Source organism: Silurus meridionalis, chromosome 10 (genome assembly GCF_014805685.1).
Source record: "Silurus meridionalis isolate SWU-2019-XX chromosome 10, ASM1480568v1, whole genome shotgun sequence".
In the NCBI taxonomy this organism is placed as follows: Eukaryota; Metazoa; Chordata; class Actinopteri; order Siluriformes; family Siluridae; genus Silurus; species Silurus meridionalis.
Genome location: NC_060893.1, coordinates 4,549,349 through 4,572,022, shown reverse-complemented (window position 1 = coordinate 4,572,022; position 22,674 = coordinate 4,549,349). Strand labels below are relative to the sequence as shown.

Below are 22,674 nucleotides of genomic sequence, written 5' to 3'. Positions count from 1 at the left end.
TAATAGAGAGTGTGTTAGAGAAGTGAAGAAAAGAGTGCAGGCAGGATGGAGTGGGTGGAGAAGAGTGGAAGAAGTGATTTGTGATAGAAGAGTATCTGCGAGAGTAAAAGGGAAAGTTTATAGGATTGTGGTGAGACCTGAGATGTTGTATGGTTTAGAGACAGTGGCACTGAGTAAAAGACAGGAGGTGGAGCTGGAGGTAGCAGAGCTGAAGATGTTGAGGAGTGACAACGGTGGACAGGTTCAGAAATGAGTTTATTAGAGGACTGCGCATGTAGGACGTTTTGGAGACTAGGTGAGGGAGGCGAGATTGAGATGGTTTGGACATCTGCAGAGGAGGGACATAGGGTATATCATTAGAAGAATGCTGAGGATGGAGCCACCAGGAAGGGGGAAAACAGAAAAGGCAGATGTAGAGGACAGGGTGGTATGGAGACGGATGATCTGTGTTTTCCTCCTTCCTCTCATCATCTCTCCTGTTCACCATCTTACATATGTTCTTCTGTTAGAGCCAAAAGTGTCCATTTTGGTCTCCTCTGGACTCATCAGAACTTTCTTCCAGTCATTGATCGTCCAATTCGTACATGTTTGTGCGGTTAGGACACTTCAACCAATAAACACGCAGAGAAACTACGCATAGGCTACGCTACTGTACTGTACGCAGTGTGAATGTGATATTTTGTGATAGAAACTTTTTTCCTGAGGGCCACATACAGAAAAATACAATGAAGACCTGATGTTCACTTTTTCACTTTTAATGCACTAATATTGGTAAAATCTTGCAAAAGCTTGCGTTGTGGAGGCGCTGCCTCGCTCAAGACAGTAGCTCCACCTTGTGTTGAAACTCAGAAGTACAATATATTAAAATTTTTATGAGATATATTTTTAGACTTTGATACGGATAGCAGTTTTGATACGCAGTTGACCTGCGGGCCGTAGTTTAAACACCCCTGGCTTAAACAATAAAAAAAAAATTATACTAATAATTTGGGGGGTGGCATCCATTTGTCGCGGAAATTTATTTTTGGGTTCTATATAGTTATAATTAGCAAAACAGCTTATTTATTGATTTTTTTTAATCTGATTAATTAGGGGAAAAAAACAAAAAGAAATAAAGAGATATATTAGAAATACAGCCGTCCTCCGTTTTTTTTTGCAGGAGTTACGTGCCGCAACCGACCGCGCTAAAACAGAGGACGACTGTATTTCTAATGTATCTCTTTATTATTATCCCCCAATTAATCATATATAAAAAAAAAATATCTGAAATGTTCAGGTAAAGGTGCTTTTTTTTTTCCCCCCTATTCCCCGCAGCAGCTCTCCTATGTCTCTGTGTTCTTACTGTCACTTGGTCTTTTCTCACTTCGTCCAGTAAAGAAACTTTGAAGAGATTTGAGAAGTTTGTTTAACCTCATGTTAATTATTAGCTGGCGCGAGTGTGAAAACGCTGTTTTTGAAATGACTGTAGTCTTGGATAGCCGCCTTTAAAGGGCAAAACGGACAAATAAATACAGGGCTTTCAGTTCCATGTGTCCACATGTGTCCTGAATACACTCCTTTTTACATGCTAAACATAGAACACATCCGTCCGTCTGTCTGTCAAAACTGAGCAGTTGAGGGTTAAGGGCCTTGCTCAAGGGCCCAGCAGTGGCAGGTTGGTGGTGGTGGGTTTTTTAACTTGTGACCTTCTGATCCAAAGTCCAGTGCCTTAACCACTGAGAACATGAACCTGTAGAACTTCAACTAGTGGAAGTCATGTGTGAACTCAAATTATACTGTAAACCAGTATACAAGTATACTGTAAAGTTTGTGGACACCTGACCTGCACATGGGGTGCATTCAGCATTCAAATCTATCCCGAAGGTGTTTAATACGGTTGAGGTCAGAGCTCTAGAGCTGGTCACTCAAGAGCAAGATAAATTTGATTATATAAATAACAGTCTCACATTACATCACTTATTTGTCTCTAGAGGCTGCTCTTGTAATGACAAGAGCAGCCGCTACAGCAACGGCTGCAACCCGGAAAAACTATCTATATTTATATCTAGATTATATCGGAAAAACGATCCAACTGATCATTACCGAATGGCTGCATCTCTGTATACTTATACCTACAAGTGCTCCTAAAAATTCCAATAAATCTCTCTCTTTTTTTTTTTCTGGTTTCCAGGCAGCAGAGTCCGGCATTGTTAAGATCAAGACGATAGCAGCAAGAAACACAGAGATCCTCGCTGGTAAACTTTGGTGTTTTTGGACGTGTTGATATTTGAACTTTCCGAGTTTGAAAAAGAATCCAAACAGTGATTCAGGATTTCAAGTGTGTTTGCTAATATATGATTTGCTCTCCCTCTCTCTCTCTTTTGTCAGCTCTGAAGGAAAATAGCTCGGAGGTGGTGCAGCCGTTCCTGATGGGCTGTGGAACCAAAGAGCCCAAAATCACCCAGCTGTGTCTCGCCGCTATTCAGAGACTCATGTCCCACGAGGTGGTGTCTGAGGTACTCACACGTTATTGCGTTGTAAGGTGTCGTGCATTTGTTTATACATGTCATTTACTGTTAGTGTTCTGTTTCTCTCACACACACACACACACACACACACACACACACATATATATATATATATATATATATATATATATATATATATATATATATATATATATATATATATATATATATATATTTGGAACCCTTCTTGGAAAACCTCTGTATGACCCTGGCAACTGTACTGTAACTCAGTTTTCGGGTGATACCGAGCTTCTTGTAGCCTCAGCCATCTTTGTGGAGAGCAACAATCCTAATTCTCAAACCCAGTGGTCAGTATGAGAGGGTCATACCTAGATGACTCTCAGACTCCTCAATCAAAGCAGTGACTCTCTATTTTGATTGGAGGTTGGTGTTCTAGCAAATTAACCCTTCAGACATTGATATTTGTGTCTGATAGTATGGGGGTTGAGGACATCGTGCACCAGACACTCGCTGATCACAGATGAATACAGTCATACATGTTCTCCACAAAGACACACAGTCACTTTGTTTGGGTCTGATGTCATCCTGTCTACCCTAAAGAGTACGGCCAGTTTAGCTCTCTCAGACTCCCCGTCCTGAATGACAGAGGCGTCATCGAGATCTCCTGACAATAGGAGACAAACGCTCCTGACAAACACTTTTCTGTTTGCCCGTAATACATGCATCTGATGTGCATGGAAGTGGTGCACCCATGAACATGTGCCTGTGTGATTATACTCTGAATGTGTGTGTTTTCAGGCAGCAGCAGGAAACATTATTAATATGCTGTGGCAGCTGATGGAGAACGGCCTGGAGGAATTAAAGCTTCTACAAACGGTTCTAGTGCTTCTTACGACCAACACAGTAGTGCACGATGAAGTCCTCTCGAAGGTACCGTCAGGCTACCAAAATACTCTAATGTATGACTGGTATTTTATTTATTTATTTTTTTCATATTGTAAATGAAGAAATGTTGAGAATCGGATTTTAAATTTGCTTAAATCAGTAGTGACCAAAAAGATTTTTGGACAAGATAGGTACTTTTTGAACATCCGATTCCACATTCAGTCCCCATTTGATGTTCTCATAACCTCCACTCTTCTTGGGAAAATGATTTTAGAGCTCATTTAGCCACAAGGGTGTTTGCAAAGTCAGAAATTAATGTTTACACTGAAACTAATGAACTTTACACAGGCTTTAACAAAAGACAGTGTCTGTTACACGACTTGTATCTAAACAGTAGCCTACCAAGTCATTGTTCACTGTCTTCCTCCTTCCTTTCACAACAATTTCTCTCGGGAGTTTTTCTTTTGGTATCATCGTGCGTTTAAAAATCACCATCAGTGAATCTTTTCTCCCGATGCCGTGCAGCTCAGAACACAGGTGAAGTGTGTTTTTTCATGCCCGGTTGTTTTCAGCGTGACGAATGATTCGCATTTCCTGTTGACAGTCCGAGTGAGCGGCAGGTCAAACGTCAGAGGAACCTCATCCATATTTATGATGTGGTGCGGCCCGATTCAGTGGGAGCGCATCTGATTTAATATCAAGAGTTTCATTGGTTCACCTGAACCCGTTCAGCAATTTCATTGGTCTAATGTTATGGGGTTCAGTTTTTTGGCTTGAAGCTTGTGAAACCGGGAAAAACCCAGGAAAAATCCATAAATTAGCGATTATATTAGTCGATTTTTCCTGAACACCGAGCCCAAATTGTATCTGGTTGATAAGGATAAGATCCCTGTAAATGGGCACGATTGGCTTTTTCAAATTCACAAAATCATTCTGACCGTATACCCATTTCCATTAACCCATTGCAAGCAAACGTGTTTTTTCCAGGCTGCCTGGGACTGTATTCCAGCGCTCCTTGTGTTCATTGCCTTCTGTTCTTCTTCTTTCTCCAGGCCATCGTGCTGTGCTTCCGTCTCCACTTCACTAAAGACAACATCACCAACAACACCGCGGCAGCGACGGTCAGGCAGGTCGTCACTGTGGTGTTCGAAAGGATGGTGGCGGAGGATGAAAGATTCAAAGGTATTTCAGAGATTTGCTGGACTAGAATAGAGATGCTGGTAGTAAACAGGGACCACTACCAGCATCTACCAGGGTCTCCATAACCGAGGCCGATGCGATTCAATAATGGTGTGAACGTTTTAGTCCTGAGAAAGAGATGAGTGCCTCTGGTAGGGAGGCTGATGGTACAGGCAGTCAGGTGAAGATATATGTATAGATGATATATTTCCACTAGAAATGATTAAGGACCACGTGATCCACGGCACTGGGTAACCGACCCTTCACAAAGAGTTTAACTGTGGCATGGCCTAAGAAAAATCATGTCAAAAAGCGTTTATTGTTATTTCAGCCATATATACACTGTATTGCCAAAAGTTTTTGGATACCTAGTCAGAAGTACAGTATGTGCTTTTTTTTTTTTTTTTTTTTTTAAACATCACATTCCACATTCAGTCCTAATCAGCTGTTATAATAACCTCCACTCTTCAGGGAAAGAGCTCCACTAGATTTTGTAGTGTGTTTTTGGAAAGGAGCTGAGGAGACCTGGGGTGCAGTCATTCCAATTCATCTCAAAGTTGTTCAATAGGGTTGAGATCAGAGCTCTATAGCAGGAGATCTTCCACTCAAACTCATGTAAAGCACATCTTCATGGAGCTGGTTTTGTGCACATGGGCATTGTCATGCTGGAGCACTGTTTGTGTAACGTGCTGCTGCTGTAAAACAATAATTTCCCTCACGTGATCACTAAAATCCATCCATCCATCCATCCATCCATCCATCCATCCATCCATCCATCCATCCATCCATCCATCCATCCATCCATCCATCCATCCATCCATCCATCCATCCATCCATCCATCCATCCATCCATCCATCCACCTTTCTAAAACAACAGAGAGCTACAGTGAGGAAAATAAGTATTTGAACACCCTGCTATTTTGCAAGTTCTTCCACTTAGAAATCATGGAGAGGTCTGAAATTGTCATCGTAGGTGCATGTCCACTGTGAGAGACATAATCTAAAAATCCAGAAATCACAATATATGATTTTTAAACTATTTATTTGTATGATACAGCTGCAAATAAGTATTTGAACACCTGTCTATCAGCTAGAATTCTGACCCTCAAAGACCTGTTAGTCTGCCTTTAAAATGTCCATCTCCCCTACATTCATTATCCTAAGTTAGATGCACTACACGGGAGGAGCTGGTCAATGACCTGAAAAGAGCTGGGACCACCGTTTCCAAGGTTACTGTTGGTAATACACTAAGACGTCATGGTTTGAAATCATGCATGGCACGGAAGGTTCCCCTGCTTAAACCAGCACATGTCCAGGCACGTCTTAAGTTTGCCAATGACCATTCGGATGATCCAGAGGAGTCATGGGAGAAAGTCATGTGGTCAGATGAGACCAAAATAGAACTTTTGGGTCATAATTCCACTAAACGTGTTTGGAGGAAGAAGAATGATGAGTACCATCCCAAGAACACCATCCCTACTGTGAAGCATGGGGGTGGTAGCATCATGCTTTGGGGGTGTTTTTCAACACCTGCACAACCTCCTTCCCTCAGTTAGAGCATTGAAGATGGGTCGAGGCTGGGTCTTCCGACATGACAATGACCCGAAGCACACAGCCAGGATAACCAAGGAGTGGCTCTGTAAGAAGCATATCAAGGTTCTGGCATGGCCTAGCCAGTCTCCAGACCTAAACCCAATAGAGAATCTTTGGAGGGAGCTCAAACTCCGTGTTTCTTAGCGACAGGATAGAAACCTGATTGATCTAGAGAAGATCTGTGTGGAGGAGTGGGCCAAAATCCCTCCTGCAGTGTGTGCAAACCTGGTGAAAAACTACAGGAAACGTTTGACCTCTGTAATTGCAAACAACGGCTACTGTACCAAATATTAACATCGACTTTCTCAGGTGTTCAAATACTTATTTGCACCTGTATCATACAAATAAATAGTTAAAAAATCATACATTGTAATTTCTGGATTTTTTTTTTTAGATTATGTCTCTCACAGTGGACATGCACCCATACTATGACAATTTCAGACCCCTTCATGATTTCTAAGTGAGAGAACTTGCAAAATAGCAGGGTGTTCAAATACTTATTTTCCTCACTGTACATAAAGGACACAGGGCTAAAGGACTAACGCAAGTGTCCTCGCCACATAAAGTGCATCCGAGAGCAAACAGACCATAAAAACCAGTGTAGGAAAGATACACAAAACATGAGATATTATCAGCAGTAAGCCTGCTGTATAATATGTTCTACAGTACAACTTTTCATTAACACAAATCGTAAACACGAAAATTGTGTGAAACAGTCAAGTAGATGTGCAAAAACGTGTAAACGTATATAGTTATAATAAAATAATACTATAAAAGCAACAGTAACTAAAGAGGGACATTTTTTTTCAGTCTTCTGCAGGACAGTTCGCTGAGATCCTCCAAGCAGCCGTGCAAACTGGACACATGAATAACCACATTTCACGTAGTACACAACCATGTCCATCAAAGGACGTCCTTTTCCTTTAGTTGTTCCGTTTTTTACTTCACTCAGGTTGGACGAAGACAATGAACTGTCGTCATCTTGCATTCGAGAGCATCACCACGTCCTCCGCGATTGCACAGACGATCTCCATAATTCAAAACATTCTGCAAAATCTTCCATTACCGGCGTCCTGGCGACTGCGAGTGACGTCACTTTCCAATAAGTACATGCCCAATAATACAGTCCCACCCCTGACGCTTGATTGACAGCTATCAGCGCAAGGCATCGGAAATTCGAAACGCACACGGAATTGCCATTCCCTTCGAGTTTCGGCAGAGAAAGCGAAAAACTCGGACGTGTACAAATGCAATTTGCAACTGCTTTTTAAAATTGCCCGGAATATTTTTCCATAACCGTGCGTTATTAATGTTATTGGTATTGTTGTTATTATTGTACCTGAGTTTCCCAACACCCTTGTGGCTGAATGAGCCCAAATCTCTGCAATTACCCTCCGAAATCGAGTGGAACATCTTCCCAGAAAAGTGATGGTTATTAGAACAGAAAATATCGAATAAATGTGGGACGGGATGCAACAAACACATATAAATCTCTGTGTTTTTTTTTGAAAATTTGTATGGTTTGTAAAATTGTTTCTGTATAAAAAACATCCTTTTATCTCCAATTTTACATCCTGTTTGTTCATTAATCTTCTATCACTTTTCTATCAGGAATGACAGAGCAGCCTCCCGTTATTCAAGCTAACAGTAACCGCAGGTCCGTGAGCACCCTGAGACCAAGTGCTAAAGATGCCTACATGCTTTTTCAGGTACTCACAGCCCCAATTTCATCATCTTGCTTTTTCCAAAATGTTCTTTTCCCTGCATATTTTTCTTCACAAGAACATCTCCTGAATATCAGTTTGGGGATTTTTAACCCTTTTTATATATAAATACACATATGTTAGTTCCGGTTCACTAATCATTCACGCGTGCGATATAGGACTTGTGTCAGTTGGTGAACGCCGACGCCCCCTACTGGTTGGTGGGAATGACCGAGATGACGCGGACCTTCGGCCTGGAACTTCTGGAGTCTGTCTTGAATGACTTCCCTGGAGTTTTTCTTCAAGTTAGTGCACATTTACTTGCGCAAACACACTCAGCGTAGTTTCTTTTCTTTTTTTTATTTCTTTTCTACATACAAAAATCAATACTTTGTCTTATACTTAAATATTGTCTTGAACTCCTTTTTGTCCCCCGACTACGACCTCAGCACCAAGAGTTCAGTTTCCTGCTAAAGGAACGTGTGTGTCCTCTGGTCATCAAGCTTTTCTCGCCCAACATCAAGTTTCGCCAGGGCAGCTGCAGTAGTGCTGCATCGCCTGCGCCGGTAGAAAAACCCTATTTCCCCATCTGCATGCGCCTGCTGCGGGTCGTCTCCGTGCTCATCAAGCACTTCTACAGCTTGCTGGTGAGAAACTTCCCCACCCTTTCTTTATTACAGATGCCCTGAAGCACACTGCTCTTGTACCCTCATCTTGACCTGTGTGGTGGTGTTGTTCAGGTGACCGAGTGCGAGATCTTCCTGTCTTTGCTGGTGAAGTTCTTGGACGGCGAGAAGCCTCAGTGGCTCAGAGCCGTGGCTGTGGAGTCGGTACACCGGCTTTGTGTGCAGCCACATTTGCTGCGGTGAGAACTTGCTTCTAAGTTCCTGTGTCTCAATTATGAGTATTCCTGTGATTAGTGCATGTCTTTGGAACTAATCAGTTTGCTGTATGTGTCTCTATACTACGTGTAGGTCCTTTTGCCAGTCTTATGACATGAAGCAGCACTCAACCAAAGTGTTCCGAGACATCGTCAATGCGCTTGGATCCTTTATCCAGTCTCTTTTCATTGTACCCAGCATAGGAAATGTGTCTGCTAATGCACCTGCAGGTCTCTGTCTCTCTCTCTCTCTCTGTCTCTCTGTCTCTCTCTCTGGTTTTCTCTGTCTGTCTCTCTGTCTCTCTCTGGTTTTCTCTGTCTCTGTCTCTCTCTCTCTCTTTCTCTCTCTCTCTCTCTCTCTCTCTGTTTTGCACATGCGTTTGTGCGTGTGTGTGTGTGTGTGTGTGTGTGTGTGTGTGTGTGTGTGTGTGTGTGTGTGTGTACGATAAGATAAACCTCTATTCATCCCATCTTATCTCAACTTATATACTTACAGTGGTGTGAAAAAGTGTTTGCCCCCTTCCTGATTTTCTTCTTTTTTTGTCACACTTTAATGTTTCAGGTCATCAAACTAATTTAAATATTAGTAAAAGATTACACAAGTGGACACAAAATGCTGTTTTTAAATAAAGGATTTTATTATTAAGGGAAAACAAAATCCAAAACTACATGGCCCCGTGGGAAACTTTTTCACACCACTGTATGTGTGTGTGTTTGTATATACTGTGTCTGTCTGTCTGTCTGTCTGTCTGTCTCTCTCTCTCTCTCTCTCTTTTTATATTTATATATATATATATATATATATATATATATATATATATATATATATATATATATATATATATATATATAATCTTTTTATTTTTTTATTTTATTTTTGATATATTTTTTTATATTTTTTCTTTCTTGCTGTCTTTCTTCCTTCCTTCTAATTCCCTGATGTCCTTTATTTCTGTTTTTGTGTTTTTCCCCTGTCAGGTGGTTCAGTATCCAGTGCCCAGGCTGCAGCTCAGGGGGGTCCAGGAGCAGCAGGTGGACCTGGGGGTTTGAGTACCCCGGCTGCATTTGAGTACCGTGGCATGTGGATCCCTCTCATGAGCGTCAGCGTGCAGGGCAGCGCCAAGGCCACCTAGTCAGTCACAGGGTTCCAATTCGCGACATTGTTTAAAAGCTACACATTATGTGGCATGGGATTTTCTCTGAGCACCTTCCTTTCTTTTTTTTTCTGCACAAGTTTGGAGATGCTGGATAAGGTGGAACCGCCTTCTATCCCCGAAGGCTACGCGATGTCTGTGGCGTTCAGCGCGTTGCTTGATCTCGTGCGAAGCATCACGTCTATTATCGAGAAAGAGCTGGCCAAGGAGGAGAAGGAGGCTGTTGCCAGAGAAGAGGCAGGGCTTAGTCTCCCACCAGCACAACGTGACGAAAGTCCTCAGGACCCACGTAAGTGCTTTTTCCATCTAATCTGTAGGATATTTAGTAATGTTTCCTTATACAAGGGGTCTCCAAACTGTTTTTTTGTGAGGGCCACTTTATTTTTCCTTCCTTTAATGGGGGCTTGGGCTGTAACAGAATATTACATGGGGCCAGAATGAATTCCAGTATTATTGTTGAGATTTTAGTATGATTTTAAATATATTTTTTATTTTTTTAAGAGATGTGGTAAGTGAAATAAATATGAATCTAGTCATTAATAAATATAATTATATCATTGATAAATTATAAATAATAAATATAAAACAGCGCTCTCAGTGCAGCACGCAGTCTCACTTGTAAAACCAAACGACACGTGCCATCAGTGATTCGCCTCTTAAGGCCACTCTTATCATGACAGCGGACCAGAAGCCAGGAAAAACTATCGGTATGGGTATGGGTTTTTGCCGATAGTTCCAGCAATCAACTTTTAGGGGCTCGACCTTTATTAATAACAAAGAGACATTTTAGTTTGAAAGCCAGCCTTTATTATTGAATACATTTAAAATAATTTCAAAATATGTCTGCCATTGTTCAGAGGGATGTTTGAGATGTGAACCATAGTTTGGGGACCTCTGTTTTATACTGTGGAAAAAAATCAGTTTGAGTTCATTGCTGGAACTATCGACTATCTGCAAAAACTAAATCCATGCCTATAGTTTTTCCGGGTTGCTGGACCAGCCAAGAAGATCTGCTGTCATTATACAGTACAAGAGCGGCCTCTAGAGGTGAATCACTCACGCCATGTGCTGTTTGTTAAAGTGTTTTTTTTTTTTTCTTTAATTCAGTTTGTTGCTTAAAAGTCCCGTTATTACAAACAACGTTTTATTGTGTCTACTGACCCCATAATACACTGGTCTCATCATCTTTATTAAATGGAACCAGGTTTGTTGCTCCAGGACCACATCTTTTGCTGTAAAAACAAAAGCAATGCTGTGTCTGCAAATATTTGTGCAAAATCTTTTAACACCGTTCTTTTTCCTGTCTTGATCTCCGTTTCAACTGAGGTCCGTTTGAATTTGATGAATAAATATGAACTTTATTACAGAACCCAACCAGGTGTGGGAAGAGATGGTGAACGCGTGCTGGTGTGGTCTACTAGCAGCTCTTTCTCTCCTATTAGACGCAAGGTAAGAGGGAATTTCTTGCAGATAATATCCAGGCACGTCAGTATCGAAGAAATGACATTTTACTACCATGTTAGGGATTGTAAGATTCAGCGATTGCATTTAAAGAAAAAAGTGTACATTTGTATTTTTACGGTAAAAATTCAATTCAATTCATTTTTATTTGTATAGCGCTTTTAACAATGAACATTGTCTCAAAGCAGCTTTACACAGATAATGTGGTGATTAAATGTAAATATGTTCTTTGTAAGTATGTTTGTCCCCGATGAGCAACTGTGGCAAGGAAAAACTCCCCGAGATGGCAAAGAAAGAAACCTTGAGAGGAACCAGACTCAAGAGGGAACCCATCCTCACCTGGGTTGCACCAAATGTCCATTTGAAGCATATATGCAAAGTTGCGGGGTACAGTGATGATGATCAGAAGCAAACTGCACTCCCGAGTCAGTGCAGCAGACCGCTGACACCAACTACAGTCCAATCCGTCCTCAAAAGCACCCGTTCTACTCCGGAATTATATGGAACCACCCAAGGTGTTGATGAGAGACCGTCCCGAGCTGCACAGAAGTGTGAAGATCCATGGAGGGGAGAGGGGCAGGAACAGTGGTCACTGGAGCCTCAGGAGCATGTTTAACTCGACCGAGAGAGAGAGAGAGAGAGAGAGAGAGAGAGAGAGAGAGGGTGACGGGAAGAGAAGGATATGGATTATTAAGTGTAACTATTGGTGTATGAAAGTTAATGTCACTGTGCAGTTTGGACTCCGGCAAGACTCGCTATGGCAGCATAACTAAAAGAGAGAACCAGAAGGTAACACAGACATGAGGGATCTCTGGGATAAGAGACGACCCACCACACCACCGCTCAACAAACCTGAGTGAACGTGAATGTGAGGGACGACAGCATACAAATATACCAGTTCACCAAACACTCTATATCCATGCTCCTCCAGATCTGTGCCTTTACCTAAGAAAATCTACTGATAAAAGGCTTGACTAAATAAATAAGTTTTCAACCTCGACTTGAACACTGAGACTGTGTCCGAGTCCCGAACACTGATTGGAAGGCTGTTCCATAACTGTGGGGCTTTATAAGAGAAAGATCTGCCCCCTGCTGTAGTCTTCATTATTTGAGGAACCAACAGATAGCCAGCACCTTTTGATCTAAGTAGGCGTGGAGGATCATACTGGTACAGAAGTTCACTCAGATACTGCGGTGCGAGACCGTTAAGTGCTTTATACGTCAGTAGTAATATTTTATAATCAATGCGAGATTTGATTGGGAGCCAGTGTAGACTAATTAAAACAGGGGTGATGTGGTCATATTTCCTAGATCTAGTGAGGACCCTTGCTGCTGCATTCTGGACTAACTGAAGCTTATTTATGCACTTACTCGCACACCCAGACAGTAAAGCGTTACAGTAGTCTAATCTAGAAGTAACAAAAGCATGAACTAGTTTTTCTGCATCCTGTAACGACATCATATTTCTAATTTTAGCAATATTTCTAAGGTGAAAGAAGGTGATCCTGGTGATATTATTCACGTGAGACTCAAAGGAAAGACTCGGGTCAATAATCACACCAAGGTTTATTTATTTATTATTTATAAAAAGGATTTATTTGTATATATTCATTAGTAGACTCGCTATACTTTTATTATTTAGAAAGCGACCCATAATTTGCGACCGATATTTAATCTGCTGTCAGGTGAACATGACTTATCGCAACACTGCAGAGACAGAGAGTCACATAGAGTACAGATTTACATGGCAGAGGTAGAGCTGCATCTTCCTTGAGACGGAACAGGAAATTAACATATATCTTGTGTATATGTACGTGTATGTATCGCATGGAGATGCACATTCCCTAATGTGTGTGTGTGTGTGTGTGTGTGTGTGTGTGTGTGTGTGTGTGTGGGGTAAAGTACGGACGAGACAGCCACAGAGAGCATCCTGAAGGCCGAACTGACTATGGCGTCTTTGTGTGGTCGTCTTGGCCTTGTGACCCCTCGAGATGCCTTCATCACTGCGATCTGTAAAGCCTCTCTTCCCCCACATTACGCTCTTACGGTACTCTCCAGCAACGCAGCCAGCCTCTCTAACAAAAGTGAGTCATTCTGGACTTTGTAGTCAGATGTCGGTGGGTGTTTGGAGCCTATTTGCCTGCATATGGTATATGTGTGTTGTGTGTGTCGCAGCATACTCCATCCAAGGCCAGAACGTGCAGATCATCAGCCCATCCAGTGAGTCTCATCAGCAGGTGGTGGCCGTGGGACAGCCACTCAGCGCACAACCTCAGGGCACTGTCGTGGTATGAGAAAAATACTGCCAAGCGCTTATTTCAATACATATTTCCTGTCGTTTAATGTTAAAGGGGTTGCATACTTTTTTTTTTTTTTTTTTTCCACTTTACATATGTTTCAGCTCACGGCCAAAAACATCCAGTGTATGCGGACTCTGCTGAATCTAGCTCATTGTCATGGGGCTGTTTTGGGAACCTCATGGCAGCTAGTGCTCGCTACTCTGCAGGTACTAAAACACACTCGTGTGCACATCTGTTGCAAGTTTCTCCGATTGATTTTTATTTGTTTATTTTTTCTATCAGCCGGCCTGCAAACCCTGAAGTACTTTGTTGTTGTTTTTTTTAATGACTACACCTCTATTTTTTGTGCTATAGCAAAATCCGAAGTCGGTCTCATTATTCGAAAATCTGACCTACAGACAGGTTGTTCAACCTCAGGCCATTATTCAGAAAGTGTTTATTGTCTATGTAGGGGTCCTATGCATTTTTGGAAAAGTATGAAAAAGTATATTGTTTGATTCGAGTGATTTCCAGGTCTGGATTAGTATGGAGGGGGGGAAAAAACACTGAGTATAGAAAAATGTTCATGTTTTCATACTATTGCCCTATTCGGTTTTCTAAAACGTAAAATTTAGAATTTGTAATAAAACTAAGGCTAATAAACTACACTAATAAAACAAAGGCTGATAAAACTACACAAAATTAATACAACAAAGGCTAATAAACGAGTGCGTTTTTTCATGCCCGGTTGTTTTCAGCGTGACGAATGATTCGCATTTCCTGTAGACAGTCCGAGTGAGCGGCAGGTCAAACGTCAGATGAACCTCATCCATATTTATGATGTCGTGCGGCCCGATTCAGTGGGAGCGCATCTGATTTAATGTAAAGAGTTTCATTGGTTCACCTGAACCCGTTCTGTAATTTCATTGGTCTAATGTTATGGGGCTCAGTTTTTTGGCTTGAATCTTGTGAAACCGGGAAAAAAATGTTATACAACTTTTTTATTATAATGAGTAATTGGAACATTCGATTATAGATCAAATTGTTTGGGTAAAAAGTAAATTGTTTACATTTGTTAGACACCATTTGGGTCGTAGGCGACGACAGGATGCGGCAGCACAAGTCATGTCTCCGGTACAGATCGTGTAGCGACAGTGACGCTGCCCTCTGCCCACTGCCCTTTCCACCAGTGTGAGGTGGAAACCTCCGGTCCGCACCTAATGTGTTTTTGAGAGAACTCGGATTTGAACTGTTCCGCAAGTAAAACGTATGCATTCGGTACACACGTGCACACTACCGAAACGTTTGGGACGATTACCGAAACGTTTGGGACAATTACCAAACCGTTTCACTCCTAAATGGCATCAGTTTTTTTTTTTTTACTTCACAACCATGCTGTTATAACCAATATAAATGTGTGTGTTGAATACAGTCTCCTCCTACTTCTGTTTTTTCAGCACCTGGTTTGGATTTTGGGGCTGAAGCCAGGGGTCGGTGGAGCTCTGAAGCCTGGGAGAGCAGTGGAGGGTCCAAGCACTGTATGTTTAATGAAATTTTTGTATTTTTTTTTTTTACCCACACATATGATCCCTTTCTGAATTTCTTTTTTTATTTTTATTTAACCCCCTCACAGGTTCTAACAACGGCTGTCATGACAGACCTTCCCGTGATCTCCAACATCCTCTCCAGACTCTTTGAAAGCTCCCAGTAAGTTTTGCACCATGTTTCCTTATTCCATATTGAAATGATGATCCTGCACTGTAGGATTGTCACTGTTTTACATGGTACGTGTCGAACGCAGGTACTTGGACGACGTCTCTCTTCATCATCTGATCAACGCCTTGTGCTCCTTGTCCATGGAGGCTATGGAGATGGCTTACGGCAATAACAAGGTGGGTGTCAATCGGGTCGAAGACGGGAGGATCGTATTGTCACAATGTCTCTGTAAATGACGGTAGTTTATCAGGTTGCTTCAGAGCCAGGGAACTCGTTTTCCTGTTTTTGCCGCCACCTATCTTTTTGCGGGTGTACTGCATTACTGACAATAGACAGTGATTTTGTGCACGTTACCCCCCCTAATGGAGAAAAAAACATACGGCCCAAAAATCTTCTGAGCGTGAACGAAGCTTCCTCAGATCCATTGCATTCTTTATTATTAATGTGTATATATGTGCGTATTTACAAACAGTTTCTGATACTTGTTGTGTCTGGTCGACAGGAGCCCTCTTTGTTTGCAGTTGCGAAGCTGTTGGAGACGGGCCTGGTGAATATGGACCGCATTGAAATCTTATGGAGACCTCTTACTGCACACCTGCTAGAGGTAGCTGGAGAAAACCCCTGGCTGCAAATTTAGCAACGAAGCTCCTTTTCGATTACGGACCAAACAATCAGTTCAGATCGAGTCCGCTTTATAGTTTAGACCTTTTGTCAGTTATACTATATGGACAAAAGTATTGGGACACCTGATATTTTCAGCCTTGTGTGGCTCTGATTTAAACAGTACTACTGTACTTTCTACTGTACTTTTTTTTTTTTTGGATACAGTAGAATAAAATTTTCCCCTTTACTTCGTCCAACTAGAAGATCCAAACCTATCAGGGATGGGCAACTTTCATAATGACGAGTGCCACAGATTTTGACATAATTTCTCGATTTACTCTTAATTCAGGGAACTCAATGAAAAACTGATCAACCAACTTTGTTAAATAACAAACTTTAGTTTATTTTTTATTATTGATTAGTAGCCAAAAAAACATTCTCAAACTTCCATCTGAAAACATTTAAAAGTTCGATATAAAACAGTTAATAAAGAAATAATCTCCCCCACAACAAAAAAAAGGAAAATTGTCATCATTTATTTACATTTATGTTCTTCTGATGGATAGAAACAGAAAGAAACTCGTACAGATTTGGAGCAATATATAGTAATTAATGGCGACTGGCAGAAACTAGCGCCCTCTTCTGGTTAGAGAAGGAACCTCCTGATTATAAAGCAGTCTTTTCATTTTCCTGCGAGCCGTATTTAAAAGATACTGCAGGCCGTATATTTGCCCATCCCTGTTTTTTGCTATAGAGCTCTGCCCCTATTTAAACACCTCCGGGATGAACCGCACCTCAGAGATTTTTACCTCACCCACATGACTACTCAATATCTGAATTTTTGCTGAGTGAGCACAAATCCCTAAAATCTAGTGGAACATTTTCCCAGAAGAGTGGAGGTTATTGTAATAGCAAGTAGAGAATAAATGGGGAATGGGTTCAAAACGGGGTCACGTGTCCACAAAATCTTTTGTCCATATTGTGTACCTTTGGTCCAGCAAGATTTAGTAATATTAGAGATTTTCATCAAATGTATCAATATTAAAGAACGATGCCAGTTCTGGAGTGGAGTGTAGTACAAGGACGCTGTCGTGTTAAGCCACGCAGCCTTTCATCGTCTTAATCTCCTCCTTCTGCTCGTAGTCCCATGTGCCTTTTCTCTAACCGAACCCCTTCTGTAGTCTTGTGTACTAATACAAAAAAACAACTTGTTTTTGTGTCGTACTTTTCATATTTTTCTGTTTGTTTTTTTTGTTTGTTTGTTTGCCTGTTTCTCTCCCAATCTGTCTGTCCCTGTCTGTCTCATCTCCTTCTCTTCTTGCATCATGTCTGTTTTGCAGAAGGTAAGTCCCGAATCTCCCTTTTTTTTTATTAACCAATAAACAAAAAAAAAAAATTAATACAAAAAATTAAAACCCTTTTAATCAGGCTGAGATTTGCACCAGCCACGTCAGTGATCCGAATCAAATTGATGAGCCAAACCCCCCAAAAAGTTGCCTTTGACTTCTACAGATACAAACTTAATAAGAACATACACTACATGCACAAAAGTATTGGGACACCGGCTTTTTCACGGACATATGCGGTTCTTCTTCAACTAGGAGCCAGTTTCATGAAGATGTGTTTTACATGGGCTGGAGTGGATTTTCTGCTGTAGAGCTCTGAACTCCAGAATCTGGTGGAACATCTTCCCAGAGGAGTGGAGTTTATTATAAGAGTAAATGATGTTTTTCAATCTTCTCAATCTCAATCTTAGCATCAGGTGTCCACAAACTTTTGTTTTATATAGTGTATAGCTTTAATTGAACCCCCCACCCACTCAATGAAGTGTATCTGAGTCTAAGTATTAATCACATGAATCCAATCTGTTCACACTACAATTCTATTCTGTTGAGGTTTTTTTCTGAGCACTTGGATTTCTCAGGATCTGTAGGGTGTTCCAGGGGCATCACTGTTCTTGCCCTCTTGTGGCACGTCAAACCTAAAAACTTTTCTATCAACTCGCATCTCACTCGGACTATGAAGTACACAGATTAATATTTGTGTGCTTTACACACATGCACGTGCATATGATAGATCGATAAATAGACGGAAAGATAGAACGATTCAAAAGAAAGCAGTTCAAGTTCACACTTCAAAGTTCTCTGGATCTACCCAAATTGTAGCAAATTGACAAATGTGCATGAGCTGGTAAACAAGTGCCACAAATATATAAATAAACGTATATATATGGACATGTACAGGGTTTACGCTGGGTCTTAAAATGTCTAAAAGTACCACAAACATTCAACTGATTGTATTTTTCAGCTATGAGGAAGTGCAGGTTTAGCGATACTTGTCAATTAGGACCAGTTGCTAACTACGTATTTGTGTGCGTGTTCTTTAAAGTCGTAATTTTGACTTGAAACCTGCAGAAACCCTGGATATAGACGTGATATCATTGCAGTATGTGTGTGTAAGGCACATTGTATTGGTGATACTCAGTTTCCTGCTCATTCTCAAGCACAATTCCAATTTCTAAGTCTCTTATCATTTTGTTCCCGACCAGGTGTGCCAGCACCCGAACACACGTATGAGGGAGTGGGGAGCCGAGGCAGTCACGTCTCTGATCAAAGCTGGCCTTGCCTACAAACATGACCCTCCTCTTTCCCAGAACCAGGTATCTCCATATTCATGGAAAAATAATTTACTGTTTGATTTTGCCTTGGCGTAGATTCTACTTGTTTTCAAGAACGATGCGAATGATATTTATCGTTCTTTCAAAAGAGATTCAAACCCGTCGATGCAATTATCACTTCGAATCTCTTACAGGTGTTCAGATCACTAGAGATCTGCTGACTAGACAATTCATCCCGGTTAGGCCTTTGTTTGACTCGTAGCGAGACGCACACATTGTAGATGAAAATAGTAGAAGCACCAATAGTTAATAACTGGAACCATCTTCTGGTCCGCTGTCATTACGAGAGCGGCCTCTAGAGGCCAATCACTTTTGTTTTCACACACAAGAGTGCGCGCTGCACGGAGATCGTATTTTTTATTTGTAACTTATTCATTGTGTAATTATATTTATTAGGATTACAAATAGACATTTGTATTGGCCGAAAATCTACTTTTTAAACGGGTTGTTTTCCGTTCACAGAGACTGCAGCTCCTTTTGCTGAACCCTCTGAAGGAACTTTCTAACATCCTGCATGCTGATATCAGGCAGAAGCAGCTTGAGTGTGTGCTACAGATTTTGCAGAGTCAAGGAGACAGCCTAGGACCAGGATGGCCTCTGGTGTTAGGGGTCATCGGAGCCATTCGCAATGATCAAGGGTGAGACACGCACAAGTGTATATTTTATTAGGAAACAGCCGTGCCCTTAAACCTTCATGCAGTTGTCTATTGCAGATACCCTTCTATCACAAATCACTCCTGCGATCACTCTTCTCCACCCTGCCTGCACTCTTTTCTTCACTTCTCTAACACACTCTCCATTACTTTTAACACTGTTGACCCCAGGTACCTGAACTCCTCCACCTTCTCCACTTCTTCTCCATGCAACCTCACCCCTCCACCGCCCTCCCTCTCATTCACACACATGTACTCTGTCTTACTCCTACTGACTTTCATTCCCCTTCTCTCCAGCACATACCTCCACCACTCCAGGCTCTTCTCAACCTGCTCACTACTCTCACCACAAATCACAATATTATCCGCAAACATCATAGTCCATGGAGACTCCTGTCTGTCTGCGTCCATCAGCCTGTCCATCACCACTGCAAACAGGAAAGGGCTCAGAGCCGATCCTTGATGCAGTCCAACCTCCACCTTAAACCAGTCTGTCGTTCCTATTGCACACTTCACTGCTACACATTGTCCTCATACATGTCCTGCACCACCCTCACATACTTCTCTGACACATCTGACTTCCTCATACAATAACACAACTCCTCTCTTGGCACCCTGTTGTACGCTTTCTCTAAATCCACAAACACACAATGCAACTCCTTCTGACCTTCTCTGTACCTGTCCATCAACATTCTTTAAGCAAATAATGCATCTGTGGTGCTCTTCCTCAGCATTAAACCATACTGTTGCTCACAGGTGGTCAGATGATTACCTCAGCCTGGCTTCCACTACTCTTTCCCATAACTTCATGGTGTGATTGATCAACTTTATTCCCCTGTAGTTACTGCATCTTCCTTATTCTTAAAGATCGGTACCAGCACACTCCTTCTCCATTCCTTAGGCATCTTCTCACCTTCCAGAATCTTGTTAAAGCTGACATGGGCACAATATATAGTCATTTATTTTGACAACAATCCAAATCTAGTCTAGTGGTAGCTCAGTGGTTAAGGCATTGGACATTGGATCCTAAAGGTCATGAGATTCAATGCAAGCCACACCAAGCTGCCACAACTGGGCACCTGGGAAAGGCCCTTAACCCCATAGCTGCTCAGTGAGTAAGATCAATGTAAGATCTTCAGAGTCTCAGTTTGGACAGAAGGCCAAAACAGGGAGAAAAATATGAAAAACAAATTAGTGTGGACATGGCCAAAAGTGTTTTTGTTAATAGGTTTTAGTTCGGTTTCTGAGCGAATTGCACGAGTGATCCCTCTGTTTCTGTAGCATCGAAGCTTTACAGCTTAAAAATTGCACTGTTTTAATAAAATTTTGTGTATCCAATGTGATTTAGTGTCGTATAAAATGGTTTAAAAAAACTTCAGAAACATATCGAATTTTGCAATGAAAAAAAGTGCAGAAACCCTGCAGGAACCATGCCACAGTTCAAGCCACACACTAACCTGATGTTTTCTTCTTGTTTTGTCTCCCACTTCCAAACCTTTACTTTGGTTTTCAGTGAATCCTTAATCAGAACAGCCTTCCAGTGCCTGCAGCTAGTGGTGACCGACTTCCTTCCCACCATGCCATGCACTTGCCTCCAGATTGTCGTTGACGTCGCCGGCAGCTTTGGTCTTCAAAACCAGGAACTCAACATCAGCCTGACCTCTATAGGCCTTCTGGTACTTTTACCCCCGACTACCAAATAGAACGAAACGCATCACACAGCATCCAATAACAGCCAGATTTCTCTGTTCTCTCTTCTCTAGTGGAACATCTCCGATTATTTCTTCCAAAGAGGAGAGAAGATTACAGAGGAACTGGAGAAAGAGGAAGCCATTCTGACAAAGCAGGCCCGCGAAAAAGGGGAGCCTCTAAACAGACCCTTCCATCCTGCTCCGCCGTTCGACTGTCTGTGGTTGTGTCTTTATGCCAAACTCGGAGAGCTGTGTGTGGATCCTCGGCCAGCTGTCAGGAAAAGTGCAGGCCAGACGATGTTCTCGACAATCGCTGCCCATGGAACCCTGCTACAGCAACCCACATGGCACATAGTAGTGTGGAAGGTATTTAGATGGAGTCTGAAATACTCAGTATACAGTATTTTTGGGTTTTAAGTCACGGTCCGGTTGGATTTCAGTGCGGCCGGAAGAAGAAACGCAAAACATAAAATCGCACGTCAGTTTTTATTAACGTCGTTTATTAGCAACGTTTCCGAACATCAACCTTTTTTCCTTTTTTTAAACAATTTTGAATAAAATGTGTGCTTGGTCCAGATAAAAAAAAAAGAAAAATCTGATGTATCAAAATAAAATAGAATGAATCAAATGAACTTTTTAAATGATTTTGTTCAAATTGAGCAGTAAATAGGCATTGACTTATTGAGTACAATTAAATAATGGAAAATATTGCATTTGTCAGAACCTATTAGGGGAATACAGATTGCAGATGTGCGTGTGTGTGTGCGTGTATTAAACAATATTTAAACAATATTTAATCTTCTCAAGATATTTACTTAACTGTTCCACTTATTTCAGCGTACTTTAACTACCTTGTGTGTTACTTAAATGCACACGTTTGTTGTTTATTTATCCGTTTATTGTTTAGCATTTATTCGTAAATGAATTTGTTCCTTTTATCCTTCATTCATCAGTTCATCCACTCCCTCGGTATGTAGAATTGTCAGGAATTTCTCCTTTTAAGAGAAATTCTTGAAGCTGTACATAAAACAGAAAGAATCCGTATCGACAGACCGGCGGAAAAAACGTCGGCGACGGGAAGCAGCACAATTTGGGCAAAATCTGCGTTTTTTCGCACACACGCGTCACAAATACAGTAGCGACTGCGACGCTGCGCTCAAAAGTGCGAGCAAAGTCGCGATCCAACACTCAACGTGTTCGTGAGGGAACTCAGATTTTAATGATGTTCTAAACAGATAACAGAAAAGGTTCATGTACCGTTAAACCCCTAATAGAATCAAAATCAGAAGGAATTTATTTTGGCTACAGAAGTTTCCATTCGCACATTTTTATAAAGATAAATAAAATGTTTTTGTTTTTTTAATAAATACAATTTTATTAGTTTCATATGTCTAAGATAATAAGACGCTAATCATCTCCACCGTCTAAAATGTCACGGGACTCCGTTGTATCTCGCAGGTGCTCTTTCACTTACTGGACTGCGTGAGGAAGTCGTCCACCACCGCCGACAAGGAGAAGATCGAATCCGGGGGCGGGAACATCCTTATTCATCATTCACGTGACACTGCTGAAAAGCAGTGGGCGGAGACTTGGGTCCTGACTCTGGCTGGCGTAGCACGGATCTTTAACACCAGGAGATACTTGTTGCAGCAACTGGGTAAAAGTTTCTTTCACACAAACGAAAAAGGAATTTCATTGTGTTTATATCAAATATCTTGACCAGTGGAATTTT

The 22,674-nt window shown here is 41.4% G+C and overlaps 1 protein-coding gene across 1 annotated transcript in view; it reads left to right on the top strand.

Annotated features, from left to right (window-relative positions):
* The window catches only part of mon2 (MON2 homolog, regulator of endosome-to-Golgi trafficking), a 37,492-nt gene that overhangs the window by 3,462 nt on the left and 11,356 nt on the right, over positions 1-22,674 (top strand). Inside the window, 24 exon segments of the mRNA XM_046860265.1 lie at positions 2,171-2,234; positions 2,368-2,495; positions 3,267-3,398; positions 4,406-4,535; positions 7,737-7,834; positions 8,008-8,133; positions 8,278-8,475; positions 8,569-8,693; positions 8,803-8,939; positions 9,687-9,840; positions 9,943-10,151; positions 11,230-11,311; positions 13,226-13,407; positions 13,499-13,611; positions 13,725-13,829; positions 15,060-15,140; positions 15,236-15,309; positions 15,404-15,494; positions 15,821-15,922; positions 18,470-18,580; positions 19,061-19,236; positions 20,765-20,927; positions 21,015-21,308; positions 22,401-22,599. Of these exon segments, the coding sequence (XP_046716221.1) occupies positions 2,171-2,234; positions 2,368-2,495; positions 3,267-3,398; positions 4,406-4,535; positions 7,737-7,834; positions 8,008-8,133; positions 8,278-8,475; positions 8,569-8,693; positions 8,803-8,939; positions 9,687-9,840; positions 9,943-10,151; positions 11,230-11,311; positions 13,226-13,407; positions 13,499-13,611; positions 13,725-13,829; positions 15,060-15,140; positions 15,236-15,309; positions 15,404-15,494; positions 15,821-15,922; positions 18,470-18,580; positions 19,061-19,236; positions 20,765-20,927; positions 21,015-21,308; positions 22,401-22,599 (3,274 nt within the window).